Source organism: Colletes gigas, unplaced genomic scaffold, assembly GCF_013123115.1.
Source record: "Colletes gigas isolate AHSC1104 unplaced genomic scaffold, ASM1312311v1 Colletes_gigas_Sc00023, whole genome shotgun sequence".
In the NCBI taxonomy this organism is placed as follows: Eukaryota; Metazoa; Arthropoda; class Insecta; order Hymenoptera; family Colletidae; genus Colletes; species Colletes gigas.
In genome coordinates this window covers 305,197-324,857 of record NW_025106652.1, presented here as the reverse complement: position 1 = coordinate 324,857, position 19,661 = coordinate 305,197, and the positions used below count along the sequence as shown (strand labels likewise).

At 42.4% G+C, this 19,661-nt stretch overlaps 1 protein-coding gene across 1 annotated transcript; it reads right to left on the bottom strand.

The window, feature by feature from the left end:
• Positions 1–1,169: 1,169 nt before the first annotated feature.
• On the bottom strand, positions 1,170–17,603 carry LOC122401278 (muscle LIM protein Mlp84B). The gene is made up of 9 exons (XM_043403327.1): positions 17,449–17,603; positions 14,188–14,312; positions 12,437–12,599; positions 8,788–8,914; positions 5,425–5,521; positions 4,906–4,990; positions 3,240–3,536; positions 2,826–3,146; positions 1,170–2,742 (listed from the first exon to the last, which is right to left on the bottom strand). Exons 2-9 carry the CDS (start codon positions 14,300–14,302, stop codon positions 2,466–2,468), a joined length of 1,482 nt encoding a protein of 493 aa, XP_043259262.1. The 5' UTR covers positions 14,303–14,312; positions 17,449–17,603; the 3' UTR covers positions 1,170–2,465.
• Positions 17,604–19,661: the final 2,058 nt, after the last annotated feature.

Here is a 19,661-nt window from a genome sequence, read left to right as displayed (position 1 = left end):
AATTGTTCGTCCCAAAACCTAGAAACGCTGATATTTACATACCGTCCGACGTTTCTCGTCGACCGTTCCAAGAGAAAATAGCTAACAGATCCGTAGCCGATGACAAAGACGTCTAAAATCGAAGCTTATTCCAAAACGGTGCACGAAAAGTTGTAAAAAATTGAAAGAACGTCGAAGGAAACGATAAACTTTCGAGTTACGAAAGTAAACTCGAAGTTCAGACCTAATTTCGATTCAGCAGAATCGTATAATCTTATCGGGCAGAGTATCGGCGAAATTTCCTGCGTAGTTTTGAGCTTGGACGTCTTGATTCGTGATATTTTCCAACGAAAGTGCGAACAACGAGGAGGACAATCGGTCTCGAAGTGGTGACGATCGTGAAAAGCGTTCAGGGGTCTCTGAACAGCGTAGTTCCTTCCGCCATTTTTGTTAAGGTGTGAACATAACGATAATATCGAGGGTATCGATGTGGTCGGCACTTGTACAGTTGTTGCTATAAATATAGAAGATTAGTGTTTTACACCGTACTCATACTTACTATCCATTAAATGGGAGCAAGATGTTCTTTCCCATCACTGTCAGACAACGAGCGATGAAACCGAACCGAGGATCGGATCTGTAGCTCCACTGATGTGTATCATTGACGATTTCAATATACATTCGCAGAACTATACGTTAGTGTATAAGATTTATTAAGGTCCATTCGTATTAGGATATGTTAGTCTGTGTCACCGACGATACGAAACCGAACAATGATGTGTGCAGAGTTGGGCAAATTTTATTCTCTAGTAACGAATAAAAATTTTTAGATTCACTTGTAAACTAACTTTCATTCACTTCTAATTTCTAAATTTATTCGCAAATTAGAATCCATTAGTTTCAAACGAGCGAACCAACGGACAAAATTTAGTTTACGAACGAGTCTAAAAATTTTATTCGCTGTTCGTGAATAAAATTTACTCGACTCTGGATGTATGAAAGGACGAAGAAACCGTAAGGTAATCGTAAGTAGAGAACCACCGAATGGCGGCCGTTCGTCGAATGTCGAAGGAAAACTTATCGCTGTCGTCGTCGGGTATGAATCGCAAACCGAGCAAAACCGTTAGAAACAAAGCGACGCCTTTAATCTTTAAGTAATCGCGTCGGGAAACGAATTCAACAGCCTGGTCTTATAAATCGAAAAATATTTATTTTACACAATAGTCACTATGATTAATCGCTATTCTCGTGCGTTCACTATCCGTGTCACGGCATCTTCACGCGGCTACTTAAAGATTAAGAATAAAAATTGTACCGTTGAGACGCTGCGTGTCCGACAGACGCATACGAAACCTTGAAACTGGACACTGAAGCGAGAGCAAGAGGTCTTTCGGTTTAAGGGTTTGTTTTTTTTTATTAGCGTCGAGCGAATCGATACCTAACGAACGTGATTCGTCGTGTCCTCTCGATATTCGATAACTATTTTTATAGTAAATGCTTCGGGCGTAGCTCTGTTCCGAGGCTCCGTTCGACGATGACTTTTCCTTCGACGCGTCTTCGATCTGACAATGGAATGTCGTGTGCCGTCGAGACGATATTGCCGCTACCCTTTTCACGAAAACAGTTCTCCTTCATCCACATTTTCGTTTCTTTTTTTCGAAATATACATTTATTGAAAATAATCGTTCTTGTATCTGTTCATTTTTTACTCGTCCGAGTCGTCGTTATTACACATCGTTGCTCCTGATTGTAGTCCAGGTATACGGATTTTCCTTTGTACTATGTTGCTCGCATGCTCGTGATCTACGTCGCCGGCGACGTTAGCGGTTTCCTCTCCGGAACAAGGCAACGACTCCGGTCCACCTTCCTGTTTGTCTCCTCCGGACGAATTATCGTTCGTCGAGCGCCAGTTCAACCGGAAGTTACGGACAGACGTCGACCAGAGTCGACCCGGCTTGGACAGGAAACCGAACGCATCTCCTCCGCCGGAATTCTCACCATACAAAAGTAATAAAAGTTTGCGTTCGTTCATATTATATATGTTCGATAATCGTGATCGGTTCGTTCGTGCGCTACGTCGTCGAAGGGATCGCCGGGGCAACCCCCAAAGGCCGATAACGACACGATAAAACGTGTGTACAGTCTTCGTTATGATCGAATCGGTGTGCAGTCGGTCGTTAGCGAAAATAAAAATGAATTTTGCTTCTTTTTCATTTGTTTTTCTTTTTTTTTTCTGTTCTTTTTTTGGAGCAGCGTATTCTTCGTCACTTGTCGGAGTTAGTCGTGGAGTCAGGCGCCTATACATATACATACCTATACGCGCAAATGAGCAAAGCTACGCGCGCAACGCGAAGGTCCTCTTCGGTCCCTTATTGCGCGCGTTGCGTTCATTTATTCGCGCGTATACATCTCGAATATAATTATATTTATATTTATATTTATATATATATATATTCGAGCATCTCGTTAGGTCTGTTCGAAAATGATTAGGCCATCGTCAGGGTGCCCGCGCCCATGCCAAAGCCCACGCCCTTCGGCCCGAAATTTCTATTGTAACAACCGCGACAGTAGATGTCTCCGTCCGGAGCGTCGTTCAGATTCGTCGAATCTAACGAACGATGGCACGCGCCGCAGCTGAAGCAACGCTTGTGCCACAGGCGGTTCTTCGAAATCATCTGCTCCGCCGCGTACACCGGATATCCGCAACGCGCACACCCGTGTCCGTCGTTCCGTTTCTGACCGACCTGGGGCTTCGAGTCGATGCTGGGGAAAGAAACGTGAAAACTCAGACGTGGCATCGATCGTTGCGATCGGGAGAATATTTTCGATAGGGAACGGAAACTTACTACGAGGGAGCCTGATCTCCGTTCGTTGAGACGAGAGTCGGTGTGTGTCCGAATCCGAATCCTTTGGGTCCGAAGAGTTTGCTATAGCACGATCGGCAGTGGATTTCCTTGTCGGGTCCGTCGCAGGCTAGCATCGAGTCTAGTGGTCGGTGGCACTCGGCACAGTTGAAGCACTTCTTGTGCCACATGGTGCCTTTGGCGAGTTGTTGTTCAGCAGCGAACACCATGCCACCGCAACGAGGGCAACCCTGTCCGGCTGGCGCCTTGATGGAGGTCGTGTCGGGATTGTAAAATGGCCGACTGGCCGAAATTTCTTCCTCCCTGAATGTATCACGATCCCGTTAGCATTCTCAGAGTATCGGGTTGTTATAAGAGTAACTTTATCGCGAAGGGTTAATGGAGAAAGCGACTCACGTTAGACCGTCGGTCTGTAAGAATCCTGATCCGCATGCGAATCCGTATCCGTGCGGTCCCCATTTCTTTCCATAGCAGGTCTTGCAATAGACGTCTTTGTCGGGCCCGTCGCAGGCGATGATGGAGTCCAGAGTTTTGGTGCAGTCGTGACACTTGTAGCACTTCCTGTGCCATTCGCGACCCTTGGCGAGCACCTGTTCAGCTGCAAAGACAACGCCTCCGCAACGCGGACAACCCTTGCCAGGCGGTGCCTTGATCACGGCGGTGTCGACCACGGTGGTACGAGGCGCAGCATCGCTGTATTCAAATATTTCCCGATATCATCGGCCAATTCCTTGTTTCTCAAACGAAGAAACGCGCTGGGGACTTCGAGTCGCGTGAACGACGAGAATCTTTCGTTTCAACCGCCTTCTTCAAGGCTTTCACGCTCGTCGATCGCTAAACTCAGTTCGTCTTCGATCGCACGACTCGATATCCGAGTATCCGGTAAATTCAAAAAGAAGGAAATTCCATGCAAACGAGGAGTCGATCGATACTAATTGGCTATTAAAATGCGAGAAGGAGTTGCTCGATGAAAAACACGAACATCTCGCTGATTCTGCAACGACCTCCCGTAACGAAAGGATTCGCGATTGAAGTTGATTATTCTGGTCATAAATAATGAATGTCTTCGCGCGCGAGCGTAGCTGAATTTATTTAATAATTCCTTCACCGAAAGCGGATATTTTCGGCCCGGTATAATCAACTTCGGTGGAGACAAACGAAGACATGCTTTTAATTGCACGGATTTAAGTTTGAGGCCAAAATAACGTTATTCCACGTCGCTTCGAAAGAAGCAAATTTTAGTCGGTAACCCGTGGTTAGGACAAACACGCGTCAGGCCATTCGTCGATAGAACAGTGGAGCACAGAAAACAATCTTCCGGTTAGAAAAGTTTCGAGACGAGTCCCTTCCGCGACGCGACTTTAAAATTATAGTACTCGACACTCTGAAACGATCGACTGGCCCGATGATCGAAAGTGGGTGAAGGTGAGTAATAGCGCAAAGCGTTAGGGCGTCGATTCATGTGTATGTATGTACACGTATCCGTATATAAAGACACATGCAAACGTTCGTTCACTCGCTCGTTCACTCGAGGGCCTGATCTCTTTAACTCGATCTCGTTTTACATTAGACTCTACAATACAAGATTAATTTATGAAAATATGACTTTGCAAGGAGTTTAAATTTCATTGAAATTCGATTAAAAATGTTCAATAATTCTTTTTTGGTAACCATAGCTCGATTTTAAAGAAAAAAGACAGTTTCTCTAATAGTAGTATCCAAAATTTTGAGGGGTAGAAACTCCATTTGGTAAAATTAATTGAAAAACGAAGTTTTTTTAAGACCGCTGGCCACAGACTGACACGCACATGTACAGACACACACACACATATAGTGGCGAAACTGGAATAGCATAACTATGGGGGGGCGCATACCCCTCGTCCTCAATATCGCACTGCAGCCCGATCCACATAACCCCAGCGTGGCCAATACCTCGCGGACCGAATTTCTTCGGATAGCAAGCTGTTAAGCAGACAAGCGCATCATATATAGTGAGAGTGTAGAAGCCGAGCCGGGATATCTCTCGTGTGTTCCCGTCTCAGTCTCGGCTCTGAAAACCCACCCATTGGCGTAGCAGTCGCTTTGTAGGGCGCCACCACCCTGACCGTAGCCATAACCCTTCGGTCCGAATCTCTTTCCGTAGCATACTGCAGAGAACATCGGTTAAAGGTATCCGGTCGGTTGTAGTTGTTAGTGGACGCTACGCACGGGAACGTTTTCGTTTTCGAAGTTCTGAAAATTATTTAACCCCGACGAAATACTCACTTGCTATTTACATTTCAAGGAACAAATCGCTAATAGCGAAACTTTAGAATACGATAGTCCTTCGAAGAAGTGAGTTCTATTAAATTGTACCATAATCTTAATTAATGTTTTTTTTTATACTACTAGAATAACATTTTTAGATGCGCATTATTATCGTTCAATAAGGATTTCTTCTTTTTAATTTTTCTCAACTTCGACCCATTAGAAAATCGGTAGAAAGTATAGTCACAGTTCTTGAATTTGCTAATAAATTTGTTTTTGTTTTAACGTCCAGTGCGTTGCGTTTCCACTCACATAATCGGAGCAACGTTCTCACCTTTGCAATAAATGTCCTTATCAGGACCTTCGCAGCAGTTGACGGAATCTAATCGCTTGGAGCAGTTGGCACATTTAAAACATTCCTTGTGCCATTGCTGCGTGGAACACAAAGGGACAAATGTTAGTCACTGAAAGTTCTTGGAGAGGATAGACGAATTTTACGTTCTATTACACATAGTTATTCCCATTGTAACTAAACTTTCAATACAAAACTTTCGATACAAGAATTTACAAAAACTTGTTCAACGTTTTCCCTTAACGAGAGTTATTTAATTCTTTGCACTCCATTGGCGCCGTTACTCGATTCAAGCTCTATTTATGGCAATACAAATTAAGCTAACGAAATAAATGATTTAAATTAAAATTACTAGCATTTATAAATGTTTTACGAGAAACAAGAACACTTTTAATTTTTCAAAGTCACTAGTTGCTCGTATCAAAGAAAGTTCTTTGAGTGCAAAGGGTCGAAGTGAACGAATAACCGCGTAATAGAACCAACACTTTTGATTACGATAAATGGGAAACGATAACGATACACAGGTAATTCGATAAAGGTGGTAACACTTTGAGAAACTCGTCGAGCGAAGGGAGGCTCCCTTCAGTTTCACGAATATAACTAACCCTATGGAACATTCTGTGCGACAATTTACAAAACACTTTGCGCCAGTGTGTGTAAAAAGACTTTAGACAAACGGAGGGAGGGAAGGGGGGGATTGTTAAACGAATAAAAATGCATTGAATAAAAAAAAAATAGAAACAACGAGTTGGGGTACAATCGACAAAAGTAAACGTCTTGGATTGCAAAAAGATACCTCGACAATATATTTCGCGATCGGGACCATCGCAATGAAGCGTTGAGTCCAGAGACCGTTGACAGACTTTGCACTTGTAGCATGACTTATGGTAAGCCTAATCACAAGAAGCAGGAATAACCATGGTGTGCCCGATAACAGGCGAATATTCTCGAGGCGAACGAATTCGATATGGCGGGGTCGGAGGATCCTTGGTGCCGCGATCAGGGTTCGTCAAACCTCGAAGTCCCCGCTTGAACTTGAAAGAGACCGGGTTCGTTCGCCAAGCGTGGGAGTCGTGACCGATTTATTTCGCGAACAACGCGAAAAAGTGTCTCTTGAGGTGTCTCCAATTGGCGGTCGGCCACGAATCTTACGTAAACGTAGCAACAAACAAGAGTTTACAAATTGTTCGCCGGTTTCTTAATATCGTTAACCCTTATTTACGCTATAGAAACATTTTATAGCAGCCACTGGTTGTATTTTATAGTCGACTCGAGCATTTTATTATGAAATGTACTCAGTGTTTAGATCCAAGTATTTTCATATTAATTTTTATCAAAATCTAGGATAATAAGTTGTCTCCTCGTCGTGCACTAGTTAGAAATATAAAATAAGAACACACTGAATTAAAAATAGAAATAAATATTTCTATTTGCCAGAATAAACTACTTTTGTTCTTAACTTATATGTAACTGAGGGTTAGTATAATTTTACTTCTAAAATATAATTAGCGTTTCCGGATAATCTTTGTCGATCGTTTTGATCTCTTCGCTCGGGAAGATTCGATCTAAGGTAGACTCCAAGCAGCGAAGACGACCTATTGTTCGCTCCGAAAATAACTGAACTCGTTGTTGCATTCTAGTAGAAGTTGGCTCGCTGCGCAGACATTAGAATACTCCACCAATGTTCGAGCACAGGGGCGCAATTGTAAATCGGTCAGTTAATTCTCTGTGAGGTAATGGTGACGCAGCGTGTAATGTTTACGAAGAACTGTTACCGGTAGCAAATTTAATCCCAAACGTTACTTGCATCTTAGAGATAAAATAAACGTCACCTTTTTTAAATAGACGCGATTTGTCTGGCATCGAAGCAACACGAAAACCGTAAAATACAATATAGCTTCTGTTCTCTTGAGTTACACAACTTGTTTTAGCCAACGAAAGAAGAAACACAATACCTCCGAACAGTTAAAATAGTATTTGGAATAGTTTGTCCGTAAATTTTACTCGTCCCCCGACCACTTTGCAAGTATCCCTAACGCGGATCGATGCACGGACCGAGGCAACGCTGCATTCGATCGGATTGGCAGTAGGCTAAGAAGAGCAATTAGCATCCGTCAGCTTAATCCACGGGCGGGTTGCTTGTTCCAAGTTATTTTCCAACATCGAACGTCGCGAGAGGGGCCAGTTGGTGGTCTGCCAACCGCGACAAAGACAGGAAAAGTTTTTGGGCCGCCACCAATGGCAACAAGCTACAGATAACCTGACTCATCCTCCGGTTTCTCTTCGACTCGCGATTTTTTTTCCCTCATTGTTATGAAATTGCGCACATTTCGTCATGCGATAAGATTACGGAGGCACGTCACCGTCCGCGGATTCTGGCAACGTGTCAGTCCGGTCAATTTTAGCATCGGATAACGCGAGGCCATCTTCGAATCCGTGAACCAACGTCATTTTGTAACCGATCTCGCGCTTCGCTACCGGATCCAATTTATCCAACCATTCTAACGATGGAACCAAGATATATTTCAAATACTTCGATCTACAAGGTGTATCTACAATGAGAAAAATTTCATACAACTTCTCCCCGAATTATAATCATTACTGCAGTTCGTGTACCAATTCTATGATTCGTTGAAGGAAATTTTATTAGACGCGCGTTGAGCGTGATTCATTTGCGGTGACACACTTCAGCCCAGTAACCGGACAGTTTATGAACAATTTCCTAACAGATGGATAAGTCGCGGAAGACTTATTGCTTGGCCTGCGCGTTTCTCAGATCTAAATCCATGGAATTTTTATTTTTACGACCACCGAGGACCGTTTGTCTATTCGACACTCAATGTCAGTGTTAAAATACCTCGGCAATGCGTGCAACACTGCCAACGAATCCGACAGAATATAATATTTGAAAGATTGAGAAACGTTACGACAACACGGGCATTTTGAGAACTTCTTTTGGAGTACGAAGACGGCTATAGCTCAAGAGCTAAGTAAAATAGGGTGTTTGTTTACGCGAATTTATTGGCGGCCGTCCGAAGCTCGGCAAGGTGAGTCAACTCTTTCCGTCCAGCGCGCTCAGGATTAAGATTAGTCGTGCTCGCAATCGAGATTTAGCGGAGTTTGAAGTCCGATCGTCGACGTCAATTAATAACGCGCCTCCACGGACTATTTGCAGCCTCGTCGTAAGTTTCGTGGCGAAAATATGCGTTCACCTTTGCCAGAAATAACCGCGCCCTCGTTGATTTCGCGACATGATGGAAAATTATTTGAAATTTCGACGAGTCGCGGCACCAGGATAACGTTTAGGGGTCCACGTCGACGGCTACCGTTTCGGGGGACACTCACCCTTCCTCGAGCTAGCATCTGCTCCGCGGCGTAGACGTATCCTCCGCAACGAGGACATCCCTCTCCTTCGGGCGCTTTCGCGATGGCGCGTGGCTCCAACACGGCGTTCGATCCTCGCGAGAGCTCCCTAAAAATGCGGCCCTTATAGTTGTCAGATTCTCACTCTCCTCGAAATCAAGGGTGGTTCCCAACTGGCGTGTTCCACGGACCACTCCCCAATACACCCACTCCTGCAATAACTTCTGTTACGAGTAGGTTCGTTGCAATAACAGACTTGACACTCCCAATTAAACTTTTCCTACATCAAATTCACCCGTTTGCTTTGGAATACGTGATTCTGTTGGTCAGACAATACTTTACTTTTTCTCCTGCAACTGTTACTCATAGTCAGGGTTCTTACTTCTTGCTGCGCATCTTTTTTAGTAAATTGGCCTCGGTTTTATCGTCTTTCTCCCACGAAACACTCACTGGTTTTCCGGTAGAACTGATTCGAATCCAAAAACGACTATAAACTGTGGATAGAATCGGAGAATATAAACTGCCTCTCGCAGAAGCAAGAATAGTCTGATGCGTTTTGCGTCACTGCGAAAAACGGCAATTTGAAACAATAATAAATTCTTGGGATATTAATCGAACCAATAAAAATAAAACGCTTCAAGACGATATTTTTCGTTTATTTACGCAGAATACTCGTAACAGAACTTAATGGCAGAACCGGATGAGATTGATTTAAGAAATCGTAGGAACTAGAGTGGTTTCGAGTCTGTTAGGATCGAACCGAGGTGATCGGTTAATCGGGGGCGTTGGACACCAGAGGGTTGGAAACCACCAGGGAGAAGCAAATAGTACAAAAAAACACCACCACAAAAAAAAAGAAGAGGGGAAGAGCATTGAAAGCGATGCGTAGGAGCGTGGAATTCGTTCGACGGATCGAAAATGCAAAGGCGACCTTGCTCGTCCGGAACGAGAGGAACGCGTTAAACGAATCCGAGGCTCCCGGCACCCTCCGCTACTCCAGGTTCGGCAACACAAGGTACAAAAGGATTACCAAGAAACCCGTCACAGAATAACAACTTCGTGGTTAGAGTGTTAGGCACATGTTAGCAGTCGGTTAGTATCCCTTTTCCCCTTTGCAACCACGCGAGTGGCTTCCGCCGAGCCCCGAGAGGAGAGCCAAGAAGCGGATCGTGTGTTCACAATAAATAAATAATACACTTTACGCGGAAGTATGAAGAAAAAATAAATTAAATGTGAGGACAGAGAGTGTGCGGTGGACCTGGGATACGTGGACGGGGGTGAAACGTGGGCAAGAAAAACGAGAAAGAAAAGAAAGTCGGTCCGTACGGTCCGAGGGCGGATAAAAAGAAAGATAGAGAATCGTTAAGGTGTGATTTAGAAGTGATCAAAAGGCGCGTCGCTTTGAAGCTCGTCTATGTATTTATCTCTACGGCCGTGCGTGATGGCTGTAAGCAAAGCGTGTGCGCGCGTCTAAAAGAAGCACCCACAGAGTTAATGTGTTAGCAAGGTTACAGGGTTATGTGTTCGAAAAAAGGTACGATAGGCCGTGCAGGTGTGCGGATTCGATAAATCGTAGAGAGAGTGACAGAAATAGGCAAAAATAGTACAAAAAAAAAAAGGAAAAGAAAATGAAGAGACAAAAAAAATAATAAAGAAAAATAAATAAGCTTGTTTCTCGTTCATCACGCGGAGAGATTGTGACAAAAAGATCAAGGCAGAGAGAATGAAATAAAGAATAAAGTGTGAAATAAAGAGATAGAGAGATAGAGATAGAGAGAGAGAGAGAGGCGGAATTTTACTCGGTGCTCACCATTTCTTTCGTATTTTTTGGTTACTCGGTATTTCCCTTTATCACGAGGTTGCGTGTAGGCTCGTGATAAAGCGACATATATTGTTCAATGGGCGTCTGGTTGGCTCGCACTCGGCGGGGCTGGCGGGGGTAGTAGGGTGTTTTTCTTTGTTTTTCCACTTTCGTGTACTTTCTTTCGTTTCTTTCTTACAACGGGGTTCGGGGGGTAGTTGGGAGACTGGGTGCGTGAGTGTATCGTTCACAGGGACGTAACGTTAACAAGGGGGGTGGCAGGGGGAGCCTGGGCGTGTCACGGACCGTTTCGTGTTTTCAGTCCGTGAATCGTGCGCGTGCGGCTGGTTTTCTCCATTTTATCCGTCGACGCCAGGCCAAGGAATATTTCTGAGCACGTTCTCTTTTTCGTGATCTATATATTATGTATATTCTAAGCAGGTGTTGTGTGCATGTACAGCGGGTCAAAAATGTTTTTGACGTACCGAGTCGTCCGAGAATCGGCTCGCGTGATAGATAGATAGATATTAGATTAGATATAATAGAGAGCCTTTCATCTGTACCACAAGTAATTTCGTTGTACGAGCAAGAAACCAACAAAAAAATTAATAAAGAAAATTGTAACGAAAGCAGTCCGATAGCAAGAACATTTTTGTCCGACCGTATGCGTCTCATATTATTTGTTTGTTTTTTTTTCTTATTCTGGATAAAAAACGCCGATGTTGTCAATGAAGAACACCAGATTCTTCTGTTTTTTTTTCATTCCCTTTTTTCGTCTTTTAATGGCACTTATTACAGATGGTACAAATGATTCTATAAACTAGCGTAATGTAGTAGTATTCGCATAAAAGAAACGAGAAAGAGTGTGTATATACATACATATATATATACATATATATACATGTATATATATAATATATGTATATAAACAGCCGTCCTTCCGGACCGGCCGCCACACGGAAAAGAGACAGAAGTGAGTGACAAAAAAAGAAAGAAGAACAAAGAATGGGAAGTTAAACGTGAACAAAAGATAGTCGGCTAGATTAAAACACAGTTAATTATAATTATTATATACGTCGTCGTCGTCGTCGTCATATATTATTATCATCACCATCACCATCATCACCATCATCGCTGTCGGTGCCGATGGACGACGAGAGAGGATTACGGAGGAACAATGGGGCGGCAAGAGGTAGGGCGGAGAGGGGCGGACGTACGGATATAAAAGACATAAAAAGACGTAAACGAACAAGAAAATAATATGGGTCGTGGATGGAGTCGAAAACGAAATGCTGGCCCACTGGTGGCGGGCACAAACAGTTACAGTCTAGTAGGGTTACAAAGAATTTCACGAACAATGTACAAAAACGAACAAATTAAAAAAAAAGAAATCTGGTTCGACGGGGGTGTCTCGTTTCTCAGGATACTGGTGATAAAGGGGACCGGGGTTGGTGGTGTGGAGAAGGAACGCGGTTTGCACAGTCGCGATGCCGTGTACACATATACGCAGACGCATGCTCTCGGTCCTTGGGTTCTGAGTGGGCTGCCGCTTCTTCCAATTCGATTCTTCCAGATACGGTTTATCGTACCAAGAAGAGGATCATGCTGTCATTAGGCTGGTTCGACGGTCGATCGGTTGGTCGGTCGATGGTACGTGTTTCTATTTGTTTTGGTTAACGGCGCGAATGGTTTTCATGGGAAAGGTGATTACAAACGACTCGGAGAGATTACATTGTTGCTTTTTTTTTTCTTTTTCTTTGGTTTTTGGTTCAGGGAATTGGGACAGGTGGTAAAAGTGGAGGGAGGTTGGACGACGGCAGGTGCACTCACTCGCTACTCTTCAAATGTTCGCCCTGATCCATGGACAGACAACCAGCGCCTCCACCGAAGCCGTATCCTTTAGGACCGAACTTGCGACCGTGGCATACTTTGCAAAAAAGCTCGCCCTCGTGCTCGCTGCAGTTTGTCGAGTCGAGCAGTTTGCCGCAGAGACCTGAAAGCATAGACACACCGTCTTTTGGCTACAGCCTCTTCGTAATCGACAACGATAATGAACGGCCATCGAGTTCTTTCAGAGAAATCTTTTCCATTTTTCTCTTTTTAATATTCCGTTCCGCGAAGGACTTTATGGGTGTCTAGCGTCATCTTAAATCGAAACTTAACGCAAGTTTCACACATTTATTTTACGCATCGTTGAAAATATTGGAAACTTATAAAAAAAATTAGTTTATACATATACAGGGCGTTTCAGATTTAAATGGTCAGATTTAAGTTACTAGAAACAGGAATGAATAATATCGAAATATCTCTGTTTCCAAGTCATTCTTTTTTACCACTAAATTAAATATAAATTTGATTATGGAAATCTATTCCAAGTCTCGTAACATTGGAAGACTATATCTTCTACGTTCATTCCTCGAGTCTAACCACGAAAAACCATAGATTCTAAATGTAGGTTCACTTATTATTCCCAATTAAGGAAAATCAGCTGTTCGATCGCGCGAACCTTGTTAAATAGTTCCTTGGAAAAACCGCACAGGAATATTAAAGAAGCTCTCATCGAATTCGACACGTGGAACGTGATTATTTCAGAAAAAAAAAAAATTAAAATCGAAGACTCTAAATGCAGGCTCGCTTACTCTTCTCAATTAACACAAATCAACTATTCAATTATGCGCTCTAATTGTATCACGGATTGAACAACGCTGCGAATAGTAACCGCGATCATTGTTTATTCAAGCCACTGACTTGGAACAACGAAGACTGACAAGTATTCGAAAGTATAACCGAATAACCGATAATAATCGCCAGAATTTCACGCGCCGCTTATTCCGGACGATCCTTCAAAACTCGAGATGAATATTCAACTGGATTTGAGGTGGGAGGGGAAAGAGGTTGTCCTATTTCGAGCGAGATCGCGTTGTCGAAATTTTTGTTAAACGGATGCGAGTTCGCGCGGGTCGTTGCACCTTTCGTTCGTCGCTGGGTGGTTCCAATTGATTTCTGGCCAACATGCAAAACTAATTAAGGCCAAGACAAACCATCCGGGACCAGCATAAAACTTATTTATAGAGTCGTCTAAATTTAAAAAGCCCGATGGTGTTTCGCACAACGGGACACTCGGATCCCTTGCTCGGCCACAATATGCACCTCCAACGAATACGACGATAGAACGCGATAAATAAAAAATTAATTAATCAATTAATTAACCATGTATAATTCCGTGGGAGTCTGAAGTCGCTTAACTATAAATCTACACGTTCAAAGTTTGATTTCAGCTTTCTATCACCGTACGCCATCGGGGCTTCAAAACAAGAATCGAGGGGTACGTAGGGGACAGTCTCTAGGGCCCCATGAAGAGTCTTCATTAATTCTCAGGTATCAATTTAAATTTCTAAGCTAATACTGAACGAAAAAATTATTTTTGGTTCGAAGTAAATTTTGCCAGTGAATTTTACCGTTGCAATTCGAAGATAACTATGCTCGATTTGTAAGAACAGTCGTGGTTTCGTACAGAATCGGCAAGTGAAAATGCGCGAGATGCTCTGGAAATGATGTATAGTGATTTTCTGAGTACTTACCACATTTGAAGCACATCTTGTGCCATTTGAGTCCTCCGGCAACTCGTTCTTCCGCGGCGTATACAGATTTGCCGCATTTGGGACACTTGGGGTGCTCTACTGGTTTAAAAGGCATTTTGTTTATACTGTAAAAAAAGAAAAATGCACGTTAATACCATAATCGACGATCTATCGCAGCATTGCTATCCGAAAATTGCGTTCAAATTGAAATAAATTGCACTGAATAAACTAATTGAAGCATCACCTACGAAAATGCGATGCGAGCCGTCGTTTGTGCGTAAAATAATCTCGAAAATTCGTGGGGCACGTGTATTATTTCCTAATTAATTATCTGGAGTACGTTTCCTGAATTTCACTAGATCCTTTCAATTATATAATTCAATGCAATTTCGTATGATACCATTTCCATCAGAGATTTACTTAATTTAAGATTATTTTCTAAGTTTAATCATGTTTAATAATTACTTCCACAGTTATTTGTATTTAAATGCAAGTGGATGTTGATATAGGTATACGTACAATCAAGGTAGAAATAGTGTTAAATAATTATTTGGAAATACGTAACAGGTAGAACGACCGGTTTGTCGAAAATACACGAGGCCAGTGCTGGAATAGTTTGGTTACTTAACCGTCCGCAGACTAAAACCCGAAGAATTTGTGGTTTCGCGCTTACCGTCGACAACCGCGACTATTTTTGCAGTCAGCTCTTGCAGAACTGCGTGCCCGACAGACTCGCGAGAATCGCGAAGATTAATGGGGAAAACTAAGCTCGAAAACTTCCTAGCGTCGCGTCTAAATATTCAAGATTTTCTCGGCACTGCAATTTTTGATCAGCGAATTACTCACGCCCGTCTATCTTCAACGAACGCTCGAACGTTTCGACTTATACACATATTTAGATTAAAATTTCAAAGAAACGTTCGATTGCATCGTTTCTCTTACTCAATCGTTCGGAGAACCAAACTTTTATGAAAATTTCATAGTCGAAACGCGGAAATTCGAATTACGATCACTCGTATGATTTAAAAAATAATGCGTTCGACTTCCAGTTGCATCGACTCGGTGCAAAATGGCTTATCAAATTTTGTTTTTTTTTAGATCCATTAATTCTTACATGATTTTAGTGCATGTATTCGATACTTTATGGACGAAGGAAAATTTTTAAATCTCCAGCATTCTGTAAACAATGATTAACACCGGCGATTCAGTATTCGATTACCTAACTCGGCTGTTTTCAAGGAACGTAAACAATTTCAGTCGTCGCCCTACTGCCGGTGAACGAGTCTATTTTTGTGGCCAGTTTGAACCCCAACGTGTATTCGGTCATAAACACTTCGAAAGAATAGAATTATTAATTGGTAGAATGATAATTATTCTATTAATAGTTCCTTTGTAATTTATACCGCTACTCGAATTCGGAAGTGCCCCATTAATAGTAGACAATTCCGGAAACGTGAATGATATTAGGATGGTAATGAAATCACGAAAACTCTTGACTCATATGTGAAGACTGAGATCGGATCATAATGTTTTTAAAGCTTCATTAATAATTATCGCGAAGGAGGATTGTTAATATTAGCCGTGATAATGATAGAACCGACATCAAGTATTCCGAAAACTATAGATCCTAAAGTTAAATTTGTCTCTATAAATGTCAGAAAAGACGAGATGTTTAACCAGCCATGGCTTTTGAAATATCTTGCGTCGATGAATGGTACAGCGAGAATTCAAGCCACGGATATCGAGTCGAATTAATTCCATGAAAAACTAGGTAGGGATTGCACAAATTTTTTCAACGAAAAATTGTGAAAACCAAACGATTATTAAAATTCCCATGCTCCGATCGCGAAAGGAACTCTAAACCCAAAATGGTTCCATCAAATATCGAACGGAATTAAAAGTTCGACCAAAAATTATAACACCAATGCGATTCGAGGTACTCTGGGAATTATTTCATCAAATGCTGGGGAAAAGTGAAAATTTATACAAATAATAACAACGACCTAAGAGCTTCTAGTCCATAAGACGTTTGAAAATTAAATTCGAGGAGATATATTATCTCCAAAAAAATATGGTTCACGAATTATTGAGAAAAAAAAATAAAGGTCGCATTGTAAAGGTACACCTGTCGAAGCTGATGTTTCGATGTCGAAGGAAAGCTGAGATTTGAGTCTCATGACTTTTGGAACGATCTATAGTTGCAAGTATAGTAATGACGGCATTAGTAGAGATGCTAGAGACCCCACGAGGGAGTAGCAAGAGAGACGGAGGATTCTATATCTGTGCAGACGTAAGCCGGCCCGCGAGGCCGTATTAGGGAAGGTGCTAGATTCTCCACAAAGCGATCGCCATTACCCCTACCTTCGAAACGTGAACATCCTCGGGTCCTTTTCGCCGTCTGTTCCACCCCCCTTGTACTTTTCATTTAATTATTTAACTCAACCGAAATGTTTTTCTCGTCATCTGCCGTCGCGTGCGAAAGAAGTCGATGGAACCGATCAAATATTGAAATGTTTTCAAGCTTCCTTCCTGCCATCGAGAAACAGTTGCGATAGAAATATTTGATAACCATCAGTCTTCCGGAATCTGACAGACAACCGGGTCCGTTGCCAATTAACTGTCGCGCAACATGTAATTTTTCAATTTATAATAAATTTATTTCAGTGAATCCGGTGATTTCGTTAGCGGAAAATAACGACGCAGAGCGGAGCGATCGAGTTTCGCTCGTTCGCGTCTTTGGAATTCGAACGAGGATCCAATATTTTAAATATCTTCGTTCGCGATATCTCGCGTCTACTAAATCTGGTCCATCTGAAATTGCATCGAGCCTCGCAAATCGGGACGTTGCCCGGCGGCGTTTTGACTTTATGCGACGTGTAACTCTGCCATCCGAGACGCGCCCGGCCAAATGAAAATTCCTCCGTCTCCGATCCCGACAACAAAATCTTTTGAAAACTAACGCCTTCCCGCGAAACGCGTTCAACATTTCCTCGTCTCGAATTACTAAGAATGTACCGAACGCTCCGAGTCACCAGGGAAGCAACGATCACAAGATACGACGGTCCAAGAGGATCGAATCCTAAAGCATAAATCGTTATAACTTTCGAATGCTTGGGTTCCTCCTCATATCGAACCTTTGTACGGCCGCCTGAGGCCACCGAGCAATAGCGAACGTCCCCGAAAATCTGATCTGGCTGGGCCCGTGGTCGCGTGAACCGATCGAATCCTTCGTTATCGCACACTGTGTCTGCTGGTACTCACCACCGATATCGGTCGAAGCCACGAAAGAATGGAAAACTCGGGTAGGAGGCAGGCGTCGGATTAAAAACACCGTTGAAGCACTTCTACACCGCACTAATACTGGATTCGAATGGCTGTTCTCGCGTCGTGTCCGTCCTAGTCATAGCCCAGGGGTTTGCACACGGCACGTGTGCATCGGAACGTCAGTGCCTGTTGACGACAACGTCGCGGCGGCAGAGGGAGTACTAGCCGCCTTCCACCAGCGGGGGTGTTACACTATACTCGAGATATCTCGCGATCGAAACAGCTACGCGGTATCGCAGCTACCGATCGTCGTGCAACCAAATTTCCTTTACGAAAAATCCACGATCGAACGGTAAGTGGCGACCGGGATTCCGAGCATTTCGAATCGGTTCAAATTTACAATAGCGAAAAATTCGTATCGATTCGAATATGATTCGAAGCATACATCTTGATAGATTTCGGGGCGTTAAGAGTTTTTATAGAAAACGTTAACGATTGCTTGCTTTGAAACTATTTTGCTTTTTTCGATTTTCTTCTCGGCCCAATCTATTATATATTACCGAAAATATTAAACTTTATATCGAGACCCTTAACATTCCCTTTTCTATCAAGACCATTGAGATTTTCGAGAGTTGCAAGCTTCGAATCGTACTTGAAACGATCCAAATCTTCGTAGTATTAAAAATCTCGAATCGCGAAGCTCGATATTCATGGTTGCGAGCATTGTTTTGGGCAGCGATGGATGGGGAGGGGATGGATCGGAAAATCCGAACACGTTTCGATAGAAAATTCGAATAGTGTGAAACACGGGTAACAGGATGCTGAATAAAATAAAAATGAAAAAAGGAGCATTAAGATCAATAAATTACGATTTTCACAGTTTGCTGTTGAAACAAATGTTCTAAGCGTAAAGAAACAATTTTGAAATTTGTGCTAAAGACTGGAACAGTCAGATTTTTCATATCTCAATAAATACGAGATCTTAAAAGTCTTCGTGCCAGAAAGAAAAACGAAAGCAGAGGCGTACGTAATCTCAAAGAAACATGAGAAAGAAAGTCGAGAAGTTAATGCGAAATAAAAGCACAAAATTCGAGAAGGGAACAGTTTGAAATCTTTAATGGTTCCTTTTGACAGCAAGAAATACAATTATTTATAAATCGTAACACTCCAGAGGTTGGTGAATAATCCTTCAAAAATTCCACGGTTTCCTCGTGCACGAACAATCAATAAATAAGCCTGTCAATAAATTTTTATCGAATCGAACGAATGGGTAGATATAATATTTAATATAACATCCGAATTTAAATTTGAATGTTTCTATTAATAGTTCATTTCTTTAACACGCGAATGTATTACACGAACTAAGATATGACATTTTAAACGTCGTAACCGAACTCTGTCGATACGGCCATCAATCATATTCATCACGACGGTAATTTTGTATTCGTTTACATTACGTTCCGCAGAGGGAAATGTGTTTTCTGAGCGATGAACCAGCAAAGACAACGCAGAAATAAATTTATTACTCATACATTTTGGACTAATTCCCGGGATTTAATGACATTCGTAAGCAGCAGCAATGCGATACCATAATAATTTTTAGATTAACACCTTCTAAATTGGCAGCTGCTCAATTTCGATCCGAATCGAACTTTCTTCCTTCGCCTTGAAACGCATCGTTGTTCCGAATTTTCAATATTTCCGTCGTACAAGACAGCAACAATGAATATTTAACTGATTACAATTTTGACATACGTTTAAACAAAATTAAATGGCTGTCGAATGTGAAAATGAAACATTGTATTTTTTAAAATAGATTAAATATAAAAATTATGGTATATACAAGTAGAAAAACGTAACATCAATGTCGTGACAGTTTTATGATCGATGAACCAGGTGAATCGATCTTAAGGACATAATAACGCCATCTTGTCACGTGTCGTAGAAGCCACTAAAGTGGCAAGATTAGAGGAAAAGAAGCGAGCCAAGTCGTCGAGGTCCAAATCGAACGGAGGATGCTCGATTCCAGTTTATTTCGATCCGAAATGGGGTGGAGTAACTTGGGACGAGGATCGAATTCGGTTTCTTTCGTTAACGGTTGTAGGAGGCCGAAATTAGGGGCGGTCTTCCGAAAAGCTGTTCGTAACGAGCGAGCAATACCGAGTGAGAGCCGCGAGCCACGGCTGTGGGAACACACTCATCCGCTATTA

Bases quoted from the DNA above. Each gene is read 5' to 3' on its own strand.
- LOC122401278 (XM_043403327.1), bottom strand. From the start codon at position 14,302: ATGCCTTTTAAACCAGTAGAGCACCCCAAGTGTCCCAAATGCGGCAAA. The intron at 4,991-5,424 runs GTGAGAACGTTG...TGTTCTCTGCAG, and splicing joins TAAGGACATTTATTGCAAAG to TATGCTACGGAAAGAGATTC. The intron at 2,743-2,825 runs GTAAGTTTCCGT...TTCTTTCCCCAG, and splicing joins GGAGATCAGGCTCCCTCGTA to CATCGACTCGAAGCCCCAGG.